Source organism: Oryzias latipes, chromosome 3 (assembly GCF_053564925.1).
Source record: "Oryzias latipes strain Hd-rR chromosome 3, Olatipes_Hd-rR_3.1".
NCBI lineage: Eukaryota > Metazoa > Chordata > Actinopteri > Beloniformes > Adrianichthyidae > Oryzias > Oryzias latipes.
In genome coordinates, this window is record NC_136239.1 from 15,795,695 (window position 1) to 15,812,547 (window position 16,853).

At 38.4% G+C, this 16,853-nt stretch overlaps 1 protein-coding gene and 1 long non-coding RNA gene across 3 annotated transcripts in view; one reads left to right on the forward strand and one right to left on the reverse strand.

The window, feature by feature from the left end:
* Positions 1–16,853, forward strand: part of LOC144990934 (uncharacterized) — a 163,467-nt gene that overhangs the window by 90,550 nt on the left and 56,064 nt on the right. The window lies entirely within an intron of this gene.
* Positions 1–16,853, reverse strand: part of LOC101169428 (E3 SUMO-protein ligase PIAS1) — a 78,694-nt gene that overhangs the window by 39,468 nt on the left and 22,373 nt on the right. Inside the window, exons 1-2 of one of the 2 annotated variants that reach the window (XM_078944253.1) lie at positions 11,551–11,635; positions 78–573 (exon numbers count right to left, since the gene is read on the reverse strand). In XM_078944253.1, the coding sequence (XP_078800379.1) occupies positions 78–573; positions 11,551–11,553 (499 nt within the window). In that variant the 5' untranslated portion in view covers positions 11,554–11,635. Of the gene's footprint in view, positions 1–77; positions 574–11,550; positions 11,636–16,853 lie in introns of those variants that run through there. The other variant, XM_023953063.2, reaches the window with a different exon arrangement.

Genomic DNA, 16,853 nt, shown 5'->3' on the forward strand with positions numbered 1-16,853 from the left:
CACAACAGCCTTTGCCTTTATGAGCCACATGCTTCAACTCTTCCACCAAAAAGTCCACCCACACAAGCATTTCTAACCTAGACTGGTTGGCTTGATGAGTTCATCCAGCATGTCGTAGAAGGGAAGCCTCTGGAGCTTCACATCTGGGTGGACAGGATGCAGCGAGGCGGAGGCGGGCAGGTGGTGTGCCAGTCCAGTCAACTCGTGTTTCCCAGGCCCGAGCAGTGAGAGGGGCAGCAGAGCGGCTGGTGACGGGGCTCCACCGTGCCCGGCGTGACCCTCGTACGCGAACTGTGTCATGCAAGCAGGCAGTGCAGCACCACCTCCCCCAACCACTCCAGCAGAGGCCGGGTGATGTGGCCCCGGAAGAGCTAGCTCTGAATGGGAGACCATTTTGGCCGGGAAGCGCCTTCGGTAGAGCTCTTTGATCTTCATGTGCACGGCAGGGCTGCAGCCAGATTTCAGCAGATGCAATGCCTTGGTCAGCAGCTCGTGCTTGCGTCCATGCTTGTTGCGGCCAGCGTATCCCAGGAGCACCTGCAGCTCTGACACCCGCAGGCTCATTACCATTTGCTGGAGAAACAGAAGAAAGAAAAAGAAGCTGGGTTAACGGTACTTCTGAAACAAACTAGTTTACAATACAAACATAGCTTCTGTAGTTGGCAAAGGAGCAGAATGTTTCTGGTACTTTGAAAGAATGACCAGCAATTTCTTCAGCTGGACTGTACTGAGGCAAAATAAAGACTGATTAGCCATGTAAAAGTACGTTTTTCAAAGTCAATTTTAAATGAGTAACAACTTGTAATCACAAAGTTAGCCAACCCTTTCCACTGACTTAAAGAAGTTGCAGAACTTCTCAAGAGAAGCTGGTGTAGAGCCCCAACCAATGCTGCCACGGGGCTGTGACCCTTTAGATGTGGTCCAGCTATTTCGGTGAGGCCCAACATGATGCAATGAGTTCAGATTTAACACAGGATGTTCATGCAAACAGATGTGGAAGTTCAGGGAGAAGTAGGCTTCTGTTTAATTTCAATCGAATGATGCAGCTCCAGGGTGCTGCCGAGCCACAAATGCAAATACTGCTTAGCAACACTACAGGGAGGGTTGAGAAAAGCTCAGTGTGAGTAAAATATCAGCAATAATCAGTGAAAATAGCTTTTAGTTGTTACTAAAGAACTAGAAAAACTAAAAATATACGGCTTTATGTGCAGATAGAAGGACTCAGCATAAAATCCATGAAAGTACAGAGATATAACAGAACAGAAACAGCTGTGTGATAGGGCTGCACAATATGAGGAAAACTCGCGATATATGCTATTAGTGATCAATATTGCGATGACGATTAAACTTGCGATACAAGAACAAATAGCAAAACAACCAAAACATCATTTCCATTTTACTAAAACAATATTTAAATAAGAGTTAACATAACTTAAATTACACTACAAACGACCCTCGTCTTCAAAGGAGGCAGACATCTAACATCAAAGGGCTCCATCCGATTGGTCAACAATGTGAAGGCGTCCATCTGATTGGTCAAGTGCATAAATGGATTTATTTGATTCGCTAAATACTTCAAGCTGCCATAAGATTGTTTTAGCACATTTAAGGTAACCATTTATTGCGATTCCTGCCGTCTATTGCGATATGCATATTAAACAGCTTGATATCACCATAACGCTAAATTTGCAATTTATTGTGCAGGCCTATTGTGTGAGCATAATAACAAACTATTTTATCTTAGTTTTTATGAAGATGGTACTGAGCTTAGTGTAAAGAAGACAACTGGATGCTTCACTGGATGACTATTCAAAAGAAAACATAAATTAAAATTTTAATGAAAATTGATCTATTATTTCAATTGTTTCTATTTTTCTTCATATGTTCCTCCCAACAAAAATCATCTCAATTCCACAGCTTGTTTTAAATGTTACCAAAAATGTAATTAAAAAAACGTGAACCGCTTGATTTTTCTTTATGATCATTCTTCTGGATTGCTGCACACTGGGTGAAGAATACAGGTATTAACTAGGTCTTCATTTTTCGCTTGGTTTCTTAGTGCTATAAAAAAAGCTCTGCTTGATCTGTGGGTTTTTATAACTCTTTTTTTATCCTTGAGTATGGAAGATGAGAACCGCCACGTCTGCTTTTTTTAGCTTGTTTTCTTGAGATAAAGACTTAATAACTTGTTATCACAAGATAACAACAACTGTTTTCTTGAGATAATGGAATAAAACTCTAACTTTTTTTTCTCCTTAGAAAATGGGTAATTAAGTCGTGATCTTGTGAAAACGATTTTTGTTTTCTTGAGATAACTGGGTGCATTTTCCCCAATCGCCAGCAGAAAAACATAAGAGGGTGACGAAGACACGGGATCATCAGTTATTGATCATTGATTACTTACTAACTAAGTTTGGTCAGAAACCAATTTTAACTCGGCTATCATCATTTCAGAGGATGATTACTCCAGCTAATTGCACTTGCAGGAACCAATCCCCTCCACGTCTCCAGGAGACATTCAGTGATCTCCAATAAAAATAGATTTTGTTCTGTTTTCTCAAGATAACACTTTATCAAGCCATGATCTCGAGATAGTTTTATGCCATTATCATGAGAAAACAGTGGCTGTTCTCTCATGATAATTAAGTTGTACAACTGAAAGAAGTGAAAATAAATACATGAGGCATACATGGTGCAGAGGTAGAGTGGTCGACCTCTGATCGAAATATTGCAGGTTCCCACCTTGCCCGCCCATGTGTCGAAGTGTCCTTGGTCAAGACACTGAACCCCATGTTGCTGGTGGTGGTTAAAGGTTGGCGCCAGAGTTTGGCAGCGGAGCCACCATCAGTGTGTAAATGTGTGTGTGATTGGGTGGACGGGACTGTGACTGTGAACTGTTTGGGCCTTCAAGGAAGGTAGTAAAGCACTATATAAGTATACTCCTCATTCATACTTGGCGATGCCAAACTACTGATGTAGCCACAGCTGCCCTGGGGCAGACTGACAAAGGCGTGGTTGCCTTAGTATCTGATCATTATGCTATGAAGGTTAATTTAACATTTTTCTATAAACAAACATGATACATATGTTATCTACCATGCAGATTAAATGCACAAAATCAATATAGGATTAAAGAATGCATTCCAGAATTCCTGAGGTGAAATCAGGGAAATATTTTACATACACAGTGACAACAATGTGTTAGCCAAACAACTTCTGTAATCACACAGATAAAGGAATGATAAAAAAGAGGAAAAGATAATAAACTTTGACAAATCCCTGGAATGACAAAGGGCTTAGTGATTGTTTCCATTCTATCACGTTCAGCTCAGGGTTATTGGTTTTGTGTTTGCAGCAAAAGTTGTGACGCTACTATGAAACTTTAATCCGTAAAGTCTTTGAGTTTGGTTCCTGAAAACTTCAAAAAAAACTAAAGAAAGAACGGTAATAGTACTGTATCACTGCTAAAACTAGTTCCATTTTCAAGTGTGCTCTGTTGTCACTGCATGCAATTTAACTCATCCAACCAATTTAACTCATACTGATTTAAAAAAACGGATTAACTAAATAGTGTGAAATGATTTGAATTGCTAGCATATAGGATAAAAGAGACCCCCAACTCAAAGACCCACTCTGATGAAAATTGTGTTCTTGTGGCATTTTTCTCATGATGGAGTTAAAGCATTTGATGGAAGAAAATTCCTCTTAAAATTGCATTTCTGGGTATTTTTTTATACAAATTGTTGTTCAGATAAAAAAAATGTTGTTGGAAAACGCTTTTTGCAGTGACATAGAATCTACAAAAGCAAGAAACGAGCTCCCTGCTTCGCTCCACTCTGATGCATCCACTTGTATACGACTAGATTCATGTGCGTCTTTGTTTTCCTTGTCTGAGCTGGCGTCTGGCTCAAAACTCAACGGCTGGATGACTCCAATAACGCTCGCCATTTATGTTGCACCGGTAATGTGGTGAGGGGCTGTAAGCTAGCGGGACAGCGTAAACAGATAAATTATGGGAATGCTTACTCTGCACCAACGGTCCCGCCCATAATTCACAGCTATACAGCTATAGCTGCTGTCTAAATATAAATAGAACTTTTTGCTTGACCATAGCAGATGTCACAGAAACTTTGACCACAGACTTGCATTTTGCAGATTAAACAGATTTATGACAATACATCACTGAACCCCCAAACCTGTTTCCTGTAAAACCTGTTCAATTTTTGAACATCTAGGTTTTAATACACCCTCAAGTGCAGAAAAGCTGTGCCTGCTTTGCATACCAGTGGCACTGTATCTGCAGTGACACTATGCAAAAAATATTTTTATAAAGTAATATATCTATTTTTTAAACTTTTGCCTTATACAAAAATTGAAAAGCCATCCACCCATGCATCCATCCATCTAAAGGAATATCAATTCATCAAATCCACCATTCAATTTTAGATTATTCCTGTATATCTTTCTTTTCTAAAAACTGTTTTTTAAGTGTTTTTAATGTACAAAATTCACACAACAGAAGAACAGCTTTGCACATGGATCAATAATTGTGCAGTGAGAAAAAACAAAACCAACTGCTGGTATGAGGTGTTCTCACCTGAGACTCTAAAACTGAATGCATCCAATGCCTGAAGTGAAAAACCCTCCAGCTGGGAGGGGTGACTAGCAGATTCCAAGAACATTATCTGAGGTCTCTGTCCAGAAGAGCCGCAGTAATGGGAACAGCTAAACATGTTGCATAATCTAGGATTATGGAGAGAAAAAGGGGCAGGTCTCGAGATCTGAACAGCTCAAAAACTGCAAAGAAAATTATGGAATGCATAAATGAGGTGCAAGAAGTTGAAAAAAGGGAAGGGTTCTCAAACTGAAAAACAACTCAGGTTAGGGAGTTATAAAAAAAAGTATGTTTGAGGAAACAGGAAAAGAGTGTAGGGCATCAACTGTCAAACACAGAAGGGATTCTAAGTGAGACGCATCCAAAACCCAAACTGCTTCCACAGCATCATGCAGTGCCCTAAAGTGTGTGTCTAGCTGCTCTGGGGTTCATCTTCAAACACAAGCTATGCCACAACTACCTAGGGAGAACATTTAAAGATCTTTAAAAATGAGGAGTAGACAGCTCGGAACCCCATTGAGCTCGGGTTGTGATCGACAAGAGAGATGACTAAAAGTAAAACCTGCCAGTGTAACATTTATGGGAACCTCTGTAATGCAAGTAGGAAGATTTTTGTTGTTAAAAGAATGCTTTGTGTCTGTTCAGCTGGTATATTTGCCAAAGACAATTACTTTGATAAGGCTAAGATGTAGAATATATGTTGAGATTAAGACTTGTTTCTATGATTTCTGTTTTATTCCGTATTTTTCTAAAGATTAGAATAAAGGTGGACTTCATCACTTAGAAAGTAGAAAATGTGTGGGTATTCTACAGCTTTTGCTTAGTAGTGGATATATTGTTTGAAGTACAACAAAAGGACTTTAACTTTTAAAACATGGCTTCATAAAACATAGTTTTTTTATGTTACAACTGCAGCTGTATTAGCGATTATAACCTTTCAGATGACCTAAAAAGCAACACAGAGATAAAAAAAAAACAAGTAAATGATCCATATGTCTGTAAACTATGATATTAAACAATATTTTGATTAAAAAAAACATATATATCCAGACTTGCGTGTATTTATATTTGTTGCATTACTATAAAAAAAACTGGGTAAAATAATCAAAATAATTGGTAACTACGCCAAAAGTTTGATAATTTAGCTTCAAGTTTCCTGCTGGCAGGTTTAAAGAAAGTTTAAAACCTATTTATCGTCTTAACACTTCAGCACATTTAGATTAAGACTAAGATTAAGATGAATTTTATTAATCCCCATAGTAGGGAAATTCAGCTATACCAGTCCCCTATTTGGAGGTTTTTGTAAGGTTGTCTTTTTTAAACTTTTAAGTTTTTTAGTCGGCAAAAGTTTTAGTCTTTTTTTTTTAAGTTTATGATACTTGGTCATTTTTATAACACTGTTTTTATACTTGAATGCTTTTTTTATTTTCATTTTTAAGCCTTTTATTTGTTTTGTGTCTATTGTGGCAAATGGACATAGCGTCTGTACAAATACACATTCTTCAACCGACTTAAAAAGTAGAACAAATGCTATTCATCATGTAGATTAAAAATCGTGATTTCTATTTAAGAAAATGTCACGTACATTAAAATAAATACGGCAGAATTAGAAAATTGAACTGCATACAATATTGAAACCAAGAAAGGGCTTCTTATCAATTTTTGTGTTAACACTCTTTGTTGAATAGATCCCTGCTCATGACTACATAAAACTGAATGAGGCGAGTTTAACTTGGTGGCCGTTACTTGTTTTTAATCTTCTCTGCTAAAATTGTCTATGCTGGATTGGGTTGTTCAATGCCATCAGAATTCAATTCAAAACTAGATTTTTAACTAACAATGCTGAGATCAAAACTATACCATTTATTTCAATTTGGTGCTTGTGTTAGCTGGCTGCTTGATTATTATCTGCTCCTTTTAGCTAAGTGCGTCTGCCTTTAATTGACCTTGTATTGACCTTGTTTCTAATCTTCAAACCAAAAAGCACCCACTGCATGTTTTGTTAATTGAATTTTACTTTAGTTAATGAGTTTATACATATTTAAGAACTATAAATGTATCCCTGAAATTAAGACCGAGAGGTGGCTTATATTTTACAATATTATTACAAACAGGAGAAACGAGGAAGTTTCTTTCTTTAACTATTACCTGCAGCAACTGTCACATATTTATTGTCTTTCCCACATTTGGTAATAATGTTCTGTTGAGTTCACTGGGGGATTTAGCTCTAAAAGGGAAGGACTGTTTCATACAAACTAAGCTCTGATCAAATGTCATAGTGCTTAAAGGGACCAGATGCTGCTGTTTACAGACCAAACCCCACATCTTGTGGACAGCTGCCACATATGCATAGCAAACACTGTTTTTCCATTACTGCATTGGACATCATGCACATTTGACATAATTATTCAAGGCTCTAGAGTGGGACCAATTTGGTCGCAAATGCTACCACAATAAAAATCTCAGGTTGCAATGGGATACAATTTAAAAAAATTAAATCATCTCTTCACATTGAGCCCCGCATCATGGTCTAAGCTAATCAGAGGTAGTGAAAGAAGCGAGCCCCTCTCTGATTAGCTGAATCCAGAAATTCCTGTGAGTGTGGGATCAATTAGAATAAGTTGCAGTCAGAGGGAGGAGAGTAGCTAACATCCCTCGTAAACCGAATGGATGTAGCCCCAGACAATAAGGGCAGATTAAAAGAAAGATTGACAACTTTTTTGTTAAGAATGTTCAAACCTGATCTGCACTAAAATTAAAAAGACTTGCCCCCCGATCACGTTTTTACTCTGGTTGCCCAGTGGCATGAACTCATTAGAAATCATTAATGTCAGTCAGAGCAGGTCCCCATGAAAGCCCCACAGCACGGTCCAGGGGCGCCGAGCTGCACCGCGGCGCAATTAATATCTGTGGTTCTACTTTAACAGCATGCTGATTGATCTAAGACACAGATTGTCCCTTAAAATAGGTGGTGAATGCAAGATCCAAAGTAAGCCGAAGAGTGCTAAACATCGACCCAATGAGGCTCTGTCAGTGGTACTGCGCACACTGCAGGGAAAACGGGCCACTTCACGAGTGGGAGACAGCTGCTTGCTTATATTAATATAATGAAATAGGTGGTTATTTCATTTATGCACAACTAATATGAAGGGACTATTTATTTCACGCTAAGCAGTGTAAACTTGATGACAACCTAACAGAACTCCCAATTTGGTCAATGTTGAAATGTTTTCAGAACAAACCCATCTTTTTTCTTGAAAATTGTATCTAGTGAGAGAGATATACAGCTTTTAATAATAGAAACAAATGGGGCATTGTCCATGAAAATTACAAGGCCGTTTAAGAGATAAGAAGTAAATTCTCACACAAACAAACATCTTATATTTCTCCACAGACAATAATATACCAAAAACCTGCACAAATACTACTATAGTCTTGCACAAACATTTCAATTATTGTAAAACTAATGAATGTAGTTATTGTTTCAGTCTGAAAAAATCTTTCCTTGTCTTGATTTATGTTTTAAGTTTGAAAATGTTTTACAATGACATTTTTTTTTTTCATTTAGAAACCCAGAGGTCAACATCAACAAGGAAGTGGTTGTCTTCCCAAATTGAAACTGGGACCATTTACCTCGCCAGTGAAAAAAATGACTGAAATAGCAGAAAAACAACTGGAGCCAAATCATGTCTGTTTCCTGCTCTCAAAACTTTCTAATAAATTGCTCTTAAACAAACTGGATTAAAGAGTTTTCCCTTGGATTAAGCTTCAGGTGCTTAAAGTGGTCACACTTTTTTCAAGTTTATAGAGAAATAATAAGGTTAAATGTCTGACTGAAAATGGTAGTGTCTATGCAACAGCAAAACAGTAATTGTGCTAGAGTATACTAGTGTTTATAAATGACTATAACTGTGGCTGTGCAGAGTATAATAATATAATTATTAGAGTAATAGTACTTGTGCAAGAGCATAGTAAAGTTAGTGCATCTAAGGTTTTGCTGAAAAACTATACAAGCAAGCAGGGAAGCAGTGGGGTGTTGAGGTTTGTAATCCTAAATCCTGTAAACCTGGTGTATACAAGTCAGTTCGAGTGGCTTGACCAATTCTTCTGGTCAAATACAGTAAAGCCCATAATATAATGCACTGTTTACTGTAAAGACTAGAGGAAGATGATGGCTGGCAATATTGCTTTTGTAATTTGGAGTTGAAATACTGAAAATGCTGCATTCATCTATAAAAACACATTTCATGATGTGATAAATGTTCTTCCCAAGAGTCCTGTCCTTCTTTAAGCCGCAAGCAGCAGCAAAAAGACAGCAATTTAAGAACGAAATTTGGAAAAGTGGGGTATTAATTGCAATGCAGTTTAAACTTTTCTAAGTGGGGCACCTAAGAGTAAAACATGTGCGCACTGGTACAACCGCTGCAAAGAGTTAGTCTAAAACCCTGCTATTGTCTGGTTTGCTTGTTTTGCTGTTTCCAATAAAGACTTATTAAAAGGAATACTCTGCAGTAAAATATTCACACAATAAGACATGCTGCAGCTGACTATGAAACTTGGTTTCAATTTACATGTTAAATTTGATTTGATTTGATTTGATTTGAAATGGTTTATTTCAAGCAATTAAGTAGAAATAATACACAACAGCAATATAATCATCAGTTATACATTCGTACAGTAACTAATCAAACTTAGGATAATTAGACATCTTTATAGCGAAACTCAAATGTCAGAGCGTCCTTGAACGCACCTCATATGTACTGTGTGCCTCTACCGCCTGCTTGAATGTGTTACTACAGCTTGGGGTGAATAATTTTAAATTTAATCATAAAGTGGTCCGTTAAACCTGAAACATAACAACTGGGACTAGAATATACATTTCCTTGCATTGCTCAAGTTGTAATGTTAACCAAAAATGTTGTTTTGTGACAAAAAATGTTGCTTTATTTCTTAAGTATAACACAAGAGGGAAAAATGAAAATGAAAATGGTTCTAATGGACATAATAAGGTTCCATCTGAATACACTGGATTTAGTCAAACAAAGGTCATTACTTCAATGTCAAATTTCTAAACATAGGCCTTACTGACCGACAGCAACTATAAAGGTCAAATTCAGAATAGTTTTTGGTAAACAAAAGACCAAAATTAGACAGAAATTCTGCAAAATGTATTAAAATTTTAATTGCAAAAAAGCTTTTACTTGTTCTTGTTCATGCTTGGTTTTTAGTGGCAATATTCTTTTAAAAATATTGTTCACATTTAAATAAAAAAAGTTGTTTTTTTAGCTAGTGTAACTATAAAAAGTCTATGTTTGGGTCATTTAAATGTGCCCCCCCCCCTTCCCAAACATGTGCTCATATCTGGCCCCCCAAAAAATTCTAGACACGTCGCTGCAGGATGACTGATCCGCATTAAAGAAAGAATTAATCAGACCATGTATGATGAGATTTTGGGCAAAAACTATATTCCATCAGTGATAGTAGGATGAAACATGGCTAAATCGTCCAGCAGGAGAATGACCCCAAACTCGTTGCCGGGCAACAAAACGTTGGCTATGGAAAAGGCATTTCAAGGTTCTGGAATGGTCTGTCCAGTATTCGGACCTCAGTCCAATAGAAAATCTGTGGAGGGAGTTGAATGTCTGTGTTGCCCAGCAACCACAACACCAAAACATCCCAGCTCTTGAGAAGATCTGCATGGAAGAATGAGCCAAAATAGCAGCTACAGTGTGCATCAGTGAGAATAATTGCACGATACGAAGAAAACTTGCGATGTTCAATACTAGTGATCAATATCGTGATGTTGACTTGTGATTTATAAACAAAAAAAAACCAACTAATTTTGTATTTCACTGCAATAGTTTTATTTTTAAAAAAGTCAACATAAGGGAAATTATACTCCAAATGACCCAATGACTACATAGGAGGCGCACACTTAACAGAAAAGGGCTTCATTTGAAAGTTCAACATTTGTGAAGGGGTCCATCCGATTAGTCAAACGAGTAAAGGGCTCTATTTGAGTCGCCAAGCTACCATGAGATTATTTTAGCATATCTGTTAAAATGTATTGTAACCATTTATCACATTTTACACCGTCTTTTGCGATACACGTATTGCACAGGCTGATAGCTCAATGACAGTAAAATTTTGATTTATTGGGCAGATCAAGACCTTCAGGAAACCATTGACCTTGTCATTGCCAACCAAGGTTACATAAAGCAAATATTGGGCCAAATATTGACCAAATATTTCTTTTCTGCACAATTAAATGATGATGTGTTTCTATGCTGAACATTACTGCCCTCTAATCTTTTTAAGTGGAACAACTTGCAGAATTGGTGACTGACAAATACTTTTTGCCCCACTGTATTTGAATGCACTTATGATTTTGGTCTGAACCACACAACAGAGAGGAAAAAAAACATCCATCAAATCCAGAAGGCTCCAGCAACATGAGCCCCAGACACAGGTGCAGTGTAAAAACCCTCTATCTGTACGTTTTCACCAAGTATTGGGTCTTCTTTGTATTTCCTTTTGAATATTTTTGAATGTGGATAATCGTGGTTTGGTGGCTTAACCTTTTAACTCCCCTGCTACCCACATGCATGACAATTTTTATGCAATATGCATGCGAGTGTGGAAAAAGAAAAGATGACACTGGCTGCCGACTGTTTTACACACACACAAGCCAATCCCCTCCGCCCACCATCCATACATAGGAAGCACACACAAAGCAAAGGCAAATAAAACAAAGCTCAAACACGCACTCACAAAAAGCTAGCACACACCGCGCACAATTGCACTCACTACCACCACACACACAAAAAAAAATGTGTAACATTCATCTAGCTTCCAAAAAAGAGAGGCAGAACAAACAGAGGGGGGGGGGACAGTGGTGAGGGAGGTGTTGGAAGAGAGATGGATGAATAGTTAACCATTCTGCCTATCTTCTTTTTCCCTCCTCTCCTTTGTCAGTCACTCTCCTCCATCACACGCCTCCATCTTCCAGGTCAACAACAACTGAAAGGCACAAAGCATCAGGCTTTGTTCACAGAGTAAATGTTGTGTTTGGGAATTTTTTTTCATAGACGACGAAATCTTATGCCTCATTTTTTAACTGGTTCTGAGCTCAGTTTATCTAATAAAGCTAAACATGATGAAAATCATCACTAGTTTAAAAATTTTAAGTTTAGAAAAATCGAGTGATTGTTTTTTCATTCATTTTACATAAAGATTTCTGTGAGGATGTTGTAACCCTTGTGCTATCCTAGGCTCTTTAACATTGGGAGTTGGGTCATCTAGACCCACTAGACAGTGCTCTGAACCTTTTTTCTTCAATGATTTGTGAACCATACTGGTGTCCATGGATTACATGAAATCTTTCCACATTTATCCACCTTTTTCATGGTCGGGAGAACATGACAATGTAAGGGTGGGGTCATCTAAGATAGCACAAGGGTTAAAGAGGTCCAGTTAGAAAATAATCACTTGAAGTTAAGGTCCAGGAAAAAAAATGATGTCTACATATTCAGTGTCTTTTTAAGTAGCTGAGGATTGGTGGCACATCTGCATGTCATTCATATCTAATTCACTTTCAATGAATTCATTACAATTTAAAATGTTTTGACAGTATTTAATGTCACATAACATAAAACATATGGAACTGTGTGACACACACACACACACACACACACACACACACACACAAAACAGGAACACTACCAGGACAACTGCCGGCATCACCAAGAAAACCAGATGAAAGGAGGATCGTCTAGCCTTCATTAGCCTCTTCCACCAATCAAACACTTCCCCGGAGGAATGTACATTTGAACAGATGTTTTACGTTTTTCTGTCTATCAGGGCTGCATTTCAAAAGTGGAAAATTCCTGCTTAATCCAGCGTTTCTGTAGGAAAAATTCCTAAATGTCCCTTTTCCAAGTTTCCTCAGTCCTAAAACATTTTCAGCAGCTCGGCTTTATTCATTAACGTTTTGATTGAATCTTCATTCTCTGTAAAATATTTGTGGCTGGTTTAAAGTTAGAAATTGTGATCAAGATTTTCCCTTAATGTCAAAGTGGAGGCTAACAACAGGATGCTCACTTCAGCCGCGTCCAACTTTTAGGGTGTGACGAAACAACCGTCGTAAAACTGGTATTTTCTAAATATGATATAAACGTGAATCCATCGTGTCTACAACTTTAATATTGTGAGATTATGTGAAACATTCAAGAGTAAGTCGCCGCATATTATGCCGAGCGACTTGGTGCGTGGAAACAGCTGTCTCCATAAAATCCACAAGTCGAGGAAGACTCCTGTTTATGTCTGTACACAGCAGCTTTATGTTTCTTTGAAGCTGAACGCTCTTCTTCAGTTTCCTCACTGGCTCCTTACTTTCCAAACACGTCTTTTCGTTTGGCTTTTGATACATTTTAGCTTTGGGATCCGATAGCCAGCGATCCGAGCGAGCAGCTGCTTTTTGTCAGACAGGCTGATGATGTAGTGAACAGAATCCGGTAGTTTTCCCCCCCCCAAAAAACAGAAAATTAAAAAGCACAAAGAATCAAAGTTAGCGTATGAATTTTTTTCCCTGTCTATGGCCCGGTACTAAGTGGCCCTCTGATTGCACTAAACTTGTTTAAAATCTGATTGATTGACTTTGCCCTTCATTTTTTTATGTAAAAAGGCCAATCAACAAATTCAAATATTAACCCTTACATCCGTGGACCTAAAGCTTTAAATGGTGGCTGAATAATAGTAACTTTGTCATTAATTATACTTCTGCTGTGTAAGTAATGTCTTTACAGCATGATGGCGTGACTTCCCTTGCTATCTGTCCACCATCAGGATGAAATAATTTCTCCTTTATTCCTGTTTTTCTTTCTGCAACATAAAAGTCAGCAGCAGACCACTGCAGAAATGGCTGCAGGGAAAAGCGAGGTTTGAACAAAGCACGCCTGGAAGAGGAGACACTGCACTATATCGTCTTATTGAGACAACCTGACATGCAGGTGCAAACAGATATGCAACAAAGGCAAGAAAGGGTAAGAAGGCCAGAAAGAGTGTTAACAAAGAAGCATAATAACATACTGACTATCATTAGCATGGCTATTCTATGTTGTTTGTACTAAAATGAGTCCACTGTTTAAGTTTTCATAAAAAAAGGATATAGATTTAATAGATTTTATAGATTTAAAGAATAACGTTTCTAATTAAAATAGGAGCAGTTCTGAAATATAGCAGCAAGGATCTCATCAGATATATAATTACTAGGGCTGCACGATATGAGGAAAACTTGCGATATGCGATATTGGTGATTAATATTGCGATAACGATATAATTTGCGGTATATAAACAAATATCAAACCAACCAAAAACATCATTTCCATGTCAATGCAACAGTATAAAAATTATACTCCAAATGACCCTTGTCGACGTAGGAGGCAAACATCAAACATAAAAGGGCTCATCTGATTGATCAACAGCGTAAACGGGTCTTTCCGATTGGTTAAATGCATAAAGGGATTTATTTCATTTATTCAATATTTCAAGCTGCCATGAGTTTGTTTTAGCGCATTTAACCCTTGTGCTATCTTAGATGACCCCCCCCCCCCCCTTACATTGACGTGTTCTCTCTACCATGACAAAGGTGAATAAAGGTGGAAAGATTTCATGTAATACATGGACACCAGTGAAGATCACAAATCATTGAAGAAAAAAGGTTCTGGGGCCTCATTTATAAAACTTTGCGTAGGATTTGCGTCAGAAGTGGCGTACGGATGAAACATAGGACGTGCGTACGCACAGAAATATTCGGATTTATAAAACCGTGCGCACGCACATCCTACACATCTTTCCCTTAATAAATCACAACCGATTCTAAATGCAGCGCAGCTTTTGCGGCTTCATGACACGCCCATAGTTGCCCATAAATAGTCCGTGAAACGCCCACAAATGAATATTCATTGATTGCGAAACCATGGCACACACCGAGAGGAAATGAAAAAAACGTAACTTCACTCAATGTGAAGTAGAAGTTATCGTTGGCGAGGTGGAAAAGAGGAGAAAATGTTGTTTGGAGGGCACAGTGTGGGCATTACTAATGCCAAAAAGGGACGTGAGTGGCAAACGGTGGCAGACGCCGAAAATGCTGTAGCCTCACAACCTCGGACCGTGGCCGAAATAAAAAAGAAAAGGTCGGACATCAAAGTCGAGGCAAAAAAACATCTGGCGCTGCTTCGCCAGAGTGTGTCTGCCACGGGAGGGGGACAGGGAACACCGGGGCTGACCCCTCCTGATGAGAGACTGGCGGCTATTATTGGGGAATCCCTTTTAAGTGGAGTGGTGACTGAGGCGCAGGGGGAACACCGACGCGCCAGATGCACCGGGTGACACCCCCCCAAAAGCTTGCAGAGACCCAACAGGACGGCTCGAGGAAGTCGGAACCGGCTCATACGCCACTCGTTCTCGTTTGCCTGCAAGTCTTCTTGCTGTCTAAAGATGCGTTCACTCCGAATTCTTCCATTTGCCACATCTTCTAAGAGCGCAAGATCAGCCATTGTGCGTCATTACGCATTGTGATGGGGCATTTTATTTCCATCCATTTAATTGCATCTGACAAGTTACAGATGTCGGTAAAAATCGACGTGGAAATGGGAAATTGTTCAGCGCAAATGTCATTTCTTGTTGCTTTCTGAATGGTTGAGACATACGCCATACATTGTTTTATCAAAAATAAAACAAACTAAAGGCATATGCATGAATACCATAATTACGTAGCTTATGAGGAAATGTTTTACTATGAAAAGAACTTTCCCCAGTGGACAGAATTAGTACGTCTGTCCGTCCGTCCGCACACGCGCACCTATATCTGCTCCGCCAGACGGACACATTGACGAGAATATCAGTTTTGTACATTATTTTGTTCTGTTAACTATATTATTTATGAGGATGAATTGCACAACATGCCAATATTGCAGAACATATTTCAATTTTCTTTTTGCAAATAAGTGTTCTTTAGAATATTCTGTTGTAATTTTCGTTTGTTGTTTTTTTTATTTGTTTCACTGCTGATCGATCAAACGGGTGTTCGTGTAGGCTGTTAATTGTAAGACTTGTTTTGTGAAGTCTTCATGTTATTTATGAGAGGCAGTATTGTCATTTTCCCTTTCACGTGTTTCTTCCATCTGCGGACGTCGTCGCCGTTTCTCATTTCACCTGTTTTTGTGCGTACGCCTGGGTCAGAGCTTGCGTGAAGGACCGCACATTTTCCCGTCAAGTTTGCTGTTTATAAATCTCAACTATTGCGTAGAGAGTGGCGTACGCCTTCTTTTGTGCGTACGCAACCATTATAAATGAGGCCCCAGAGCACTGTCTTGTGGGTCTAGATGACCCCACTCCCAATGTTAAAGTGCCTAGGATAGCACAAGGGTCAAGGTAACCATTTATTGCGATTTTCGCCGTCTTTTGCGGTATGCATATTGCACAGCTTGATGTCGTGATAACGATAAATTTGCGGTATATTGTGCAGGCCTAATAATTACCAAAAGGATTCACAAGTGTCAACAAAACACAGAAAATGCAACAAGAAACAAAACTGAAAGTAGTAGTATGCTAGTTTTGTGAGAGAGCTAGAATCAAAATGACCAGTAGGGTTAGAGAAACAGCTGCATGTCGTAAAGTGTTTTTGCTGGATGAGTACAGGTTTAGCTGGGAGCAATTGCAAAACATAAATGTAAGAAACAAGATCAGCAAAAGAGGTTTGTTAGAGCAAAAAGTAGGACCACAAAAGTCTGGAGCAGCTCTTTCAGTTAAACCGAGTTAATGATTGCGTGAAACAAAGAGATATTTTGGATCTCAGTCAACTAAAAAATAAAATTGCACAGTTAAATGAAAATCTTTACAAGAGCAGAGACAGAACCAATGCTAACAAAGTCTTTAAAACCTATTTCCCTTTTGATTTGTAATGATCTAAAGACTGGAAAAAATAATGCATCTGTTCATTTACAAATGTAAAAGTTGAAAGAAAGAGAAAGACTGATCATTTTCATTAAGTACAGGAGGAAAAGGGAAGTTTTGTCTGTTCTACAGACAAATGAGATTTTTGAAATGTTTCAGAGGTACTAGTAGTATGATGTATTTATGAAATGAAAGAAAATCAGAAACCGTATACCCGTAGTTTAACATTATTCCAGGAACTTTAAAAGGGAAACACCTTTAAACACGAAAGCATCAATGGAGT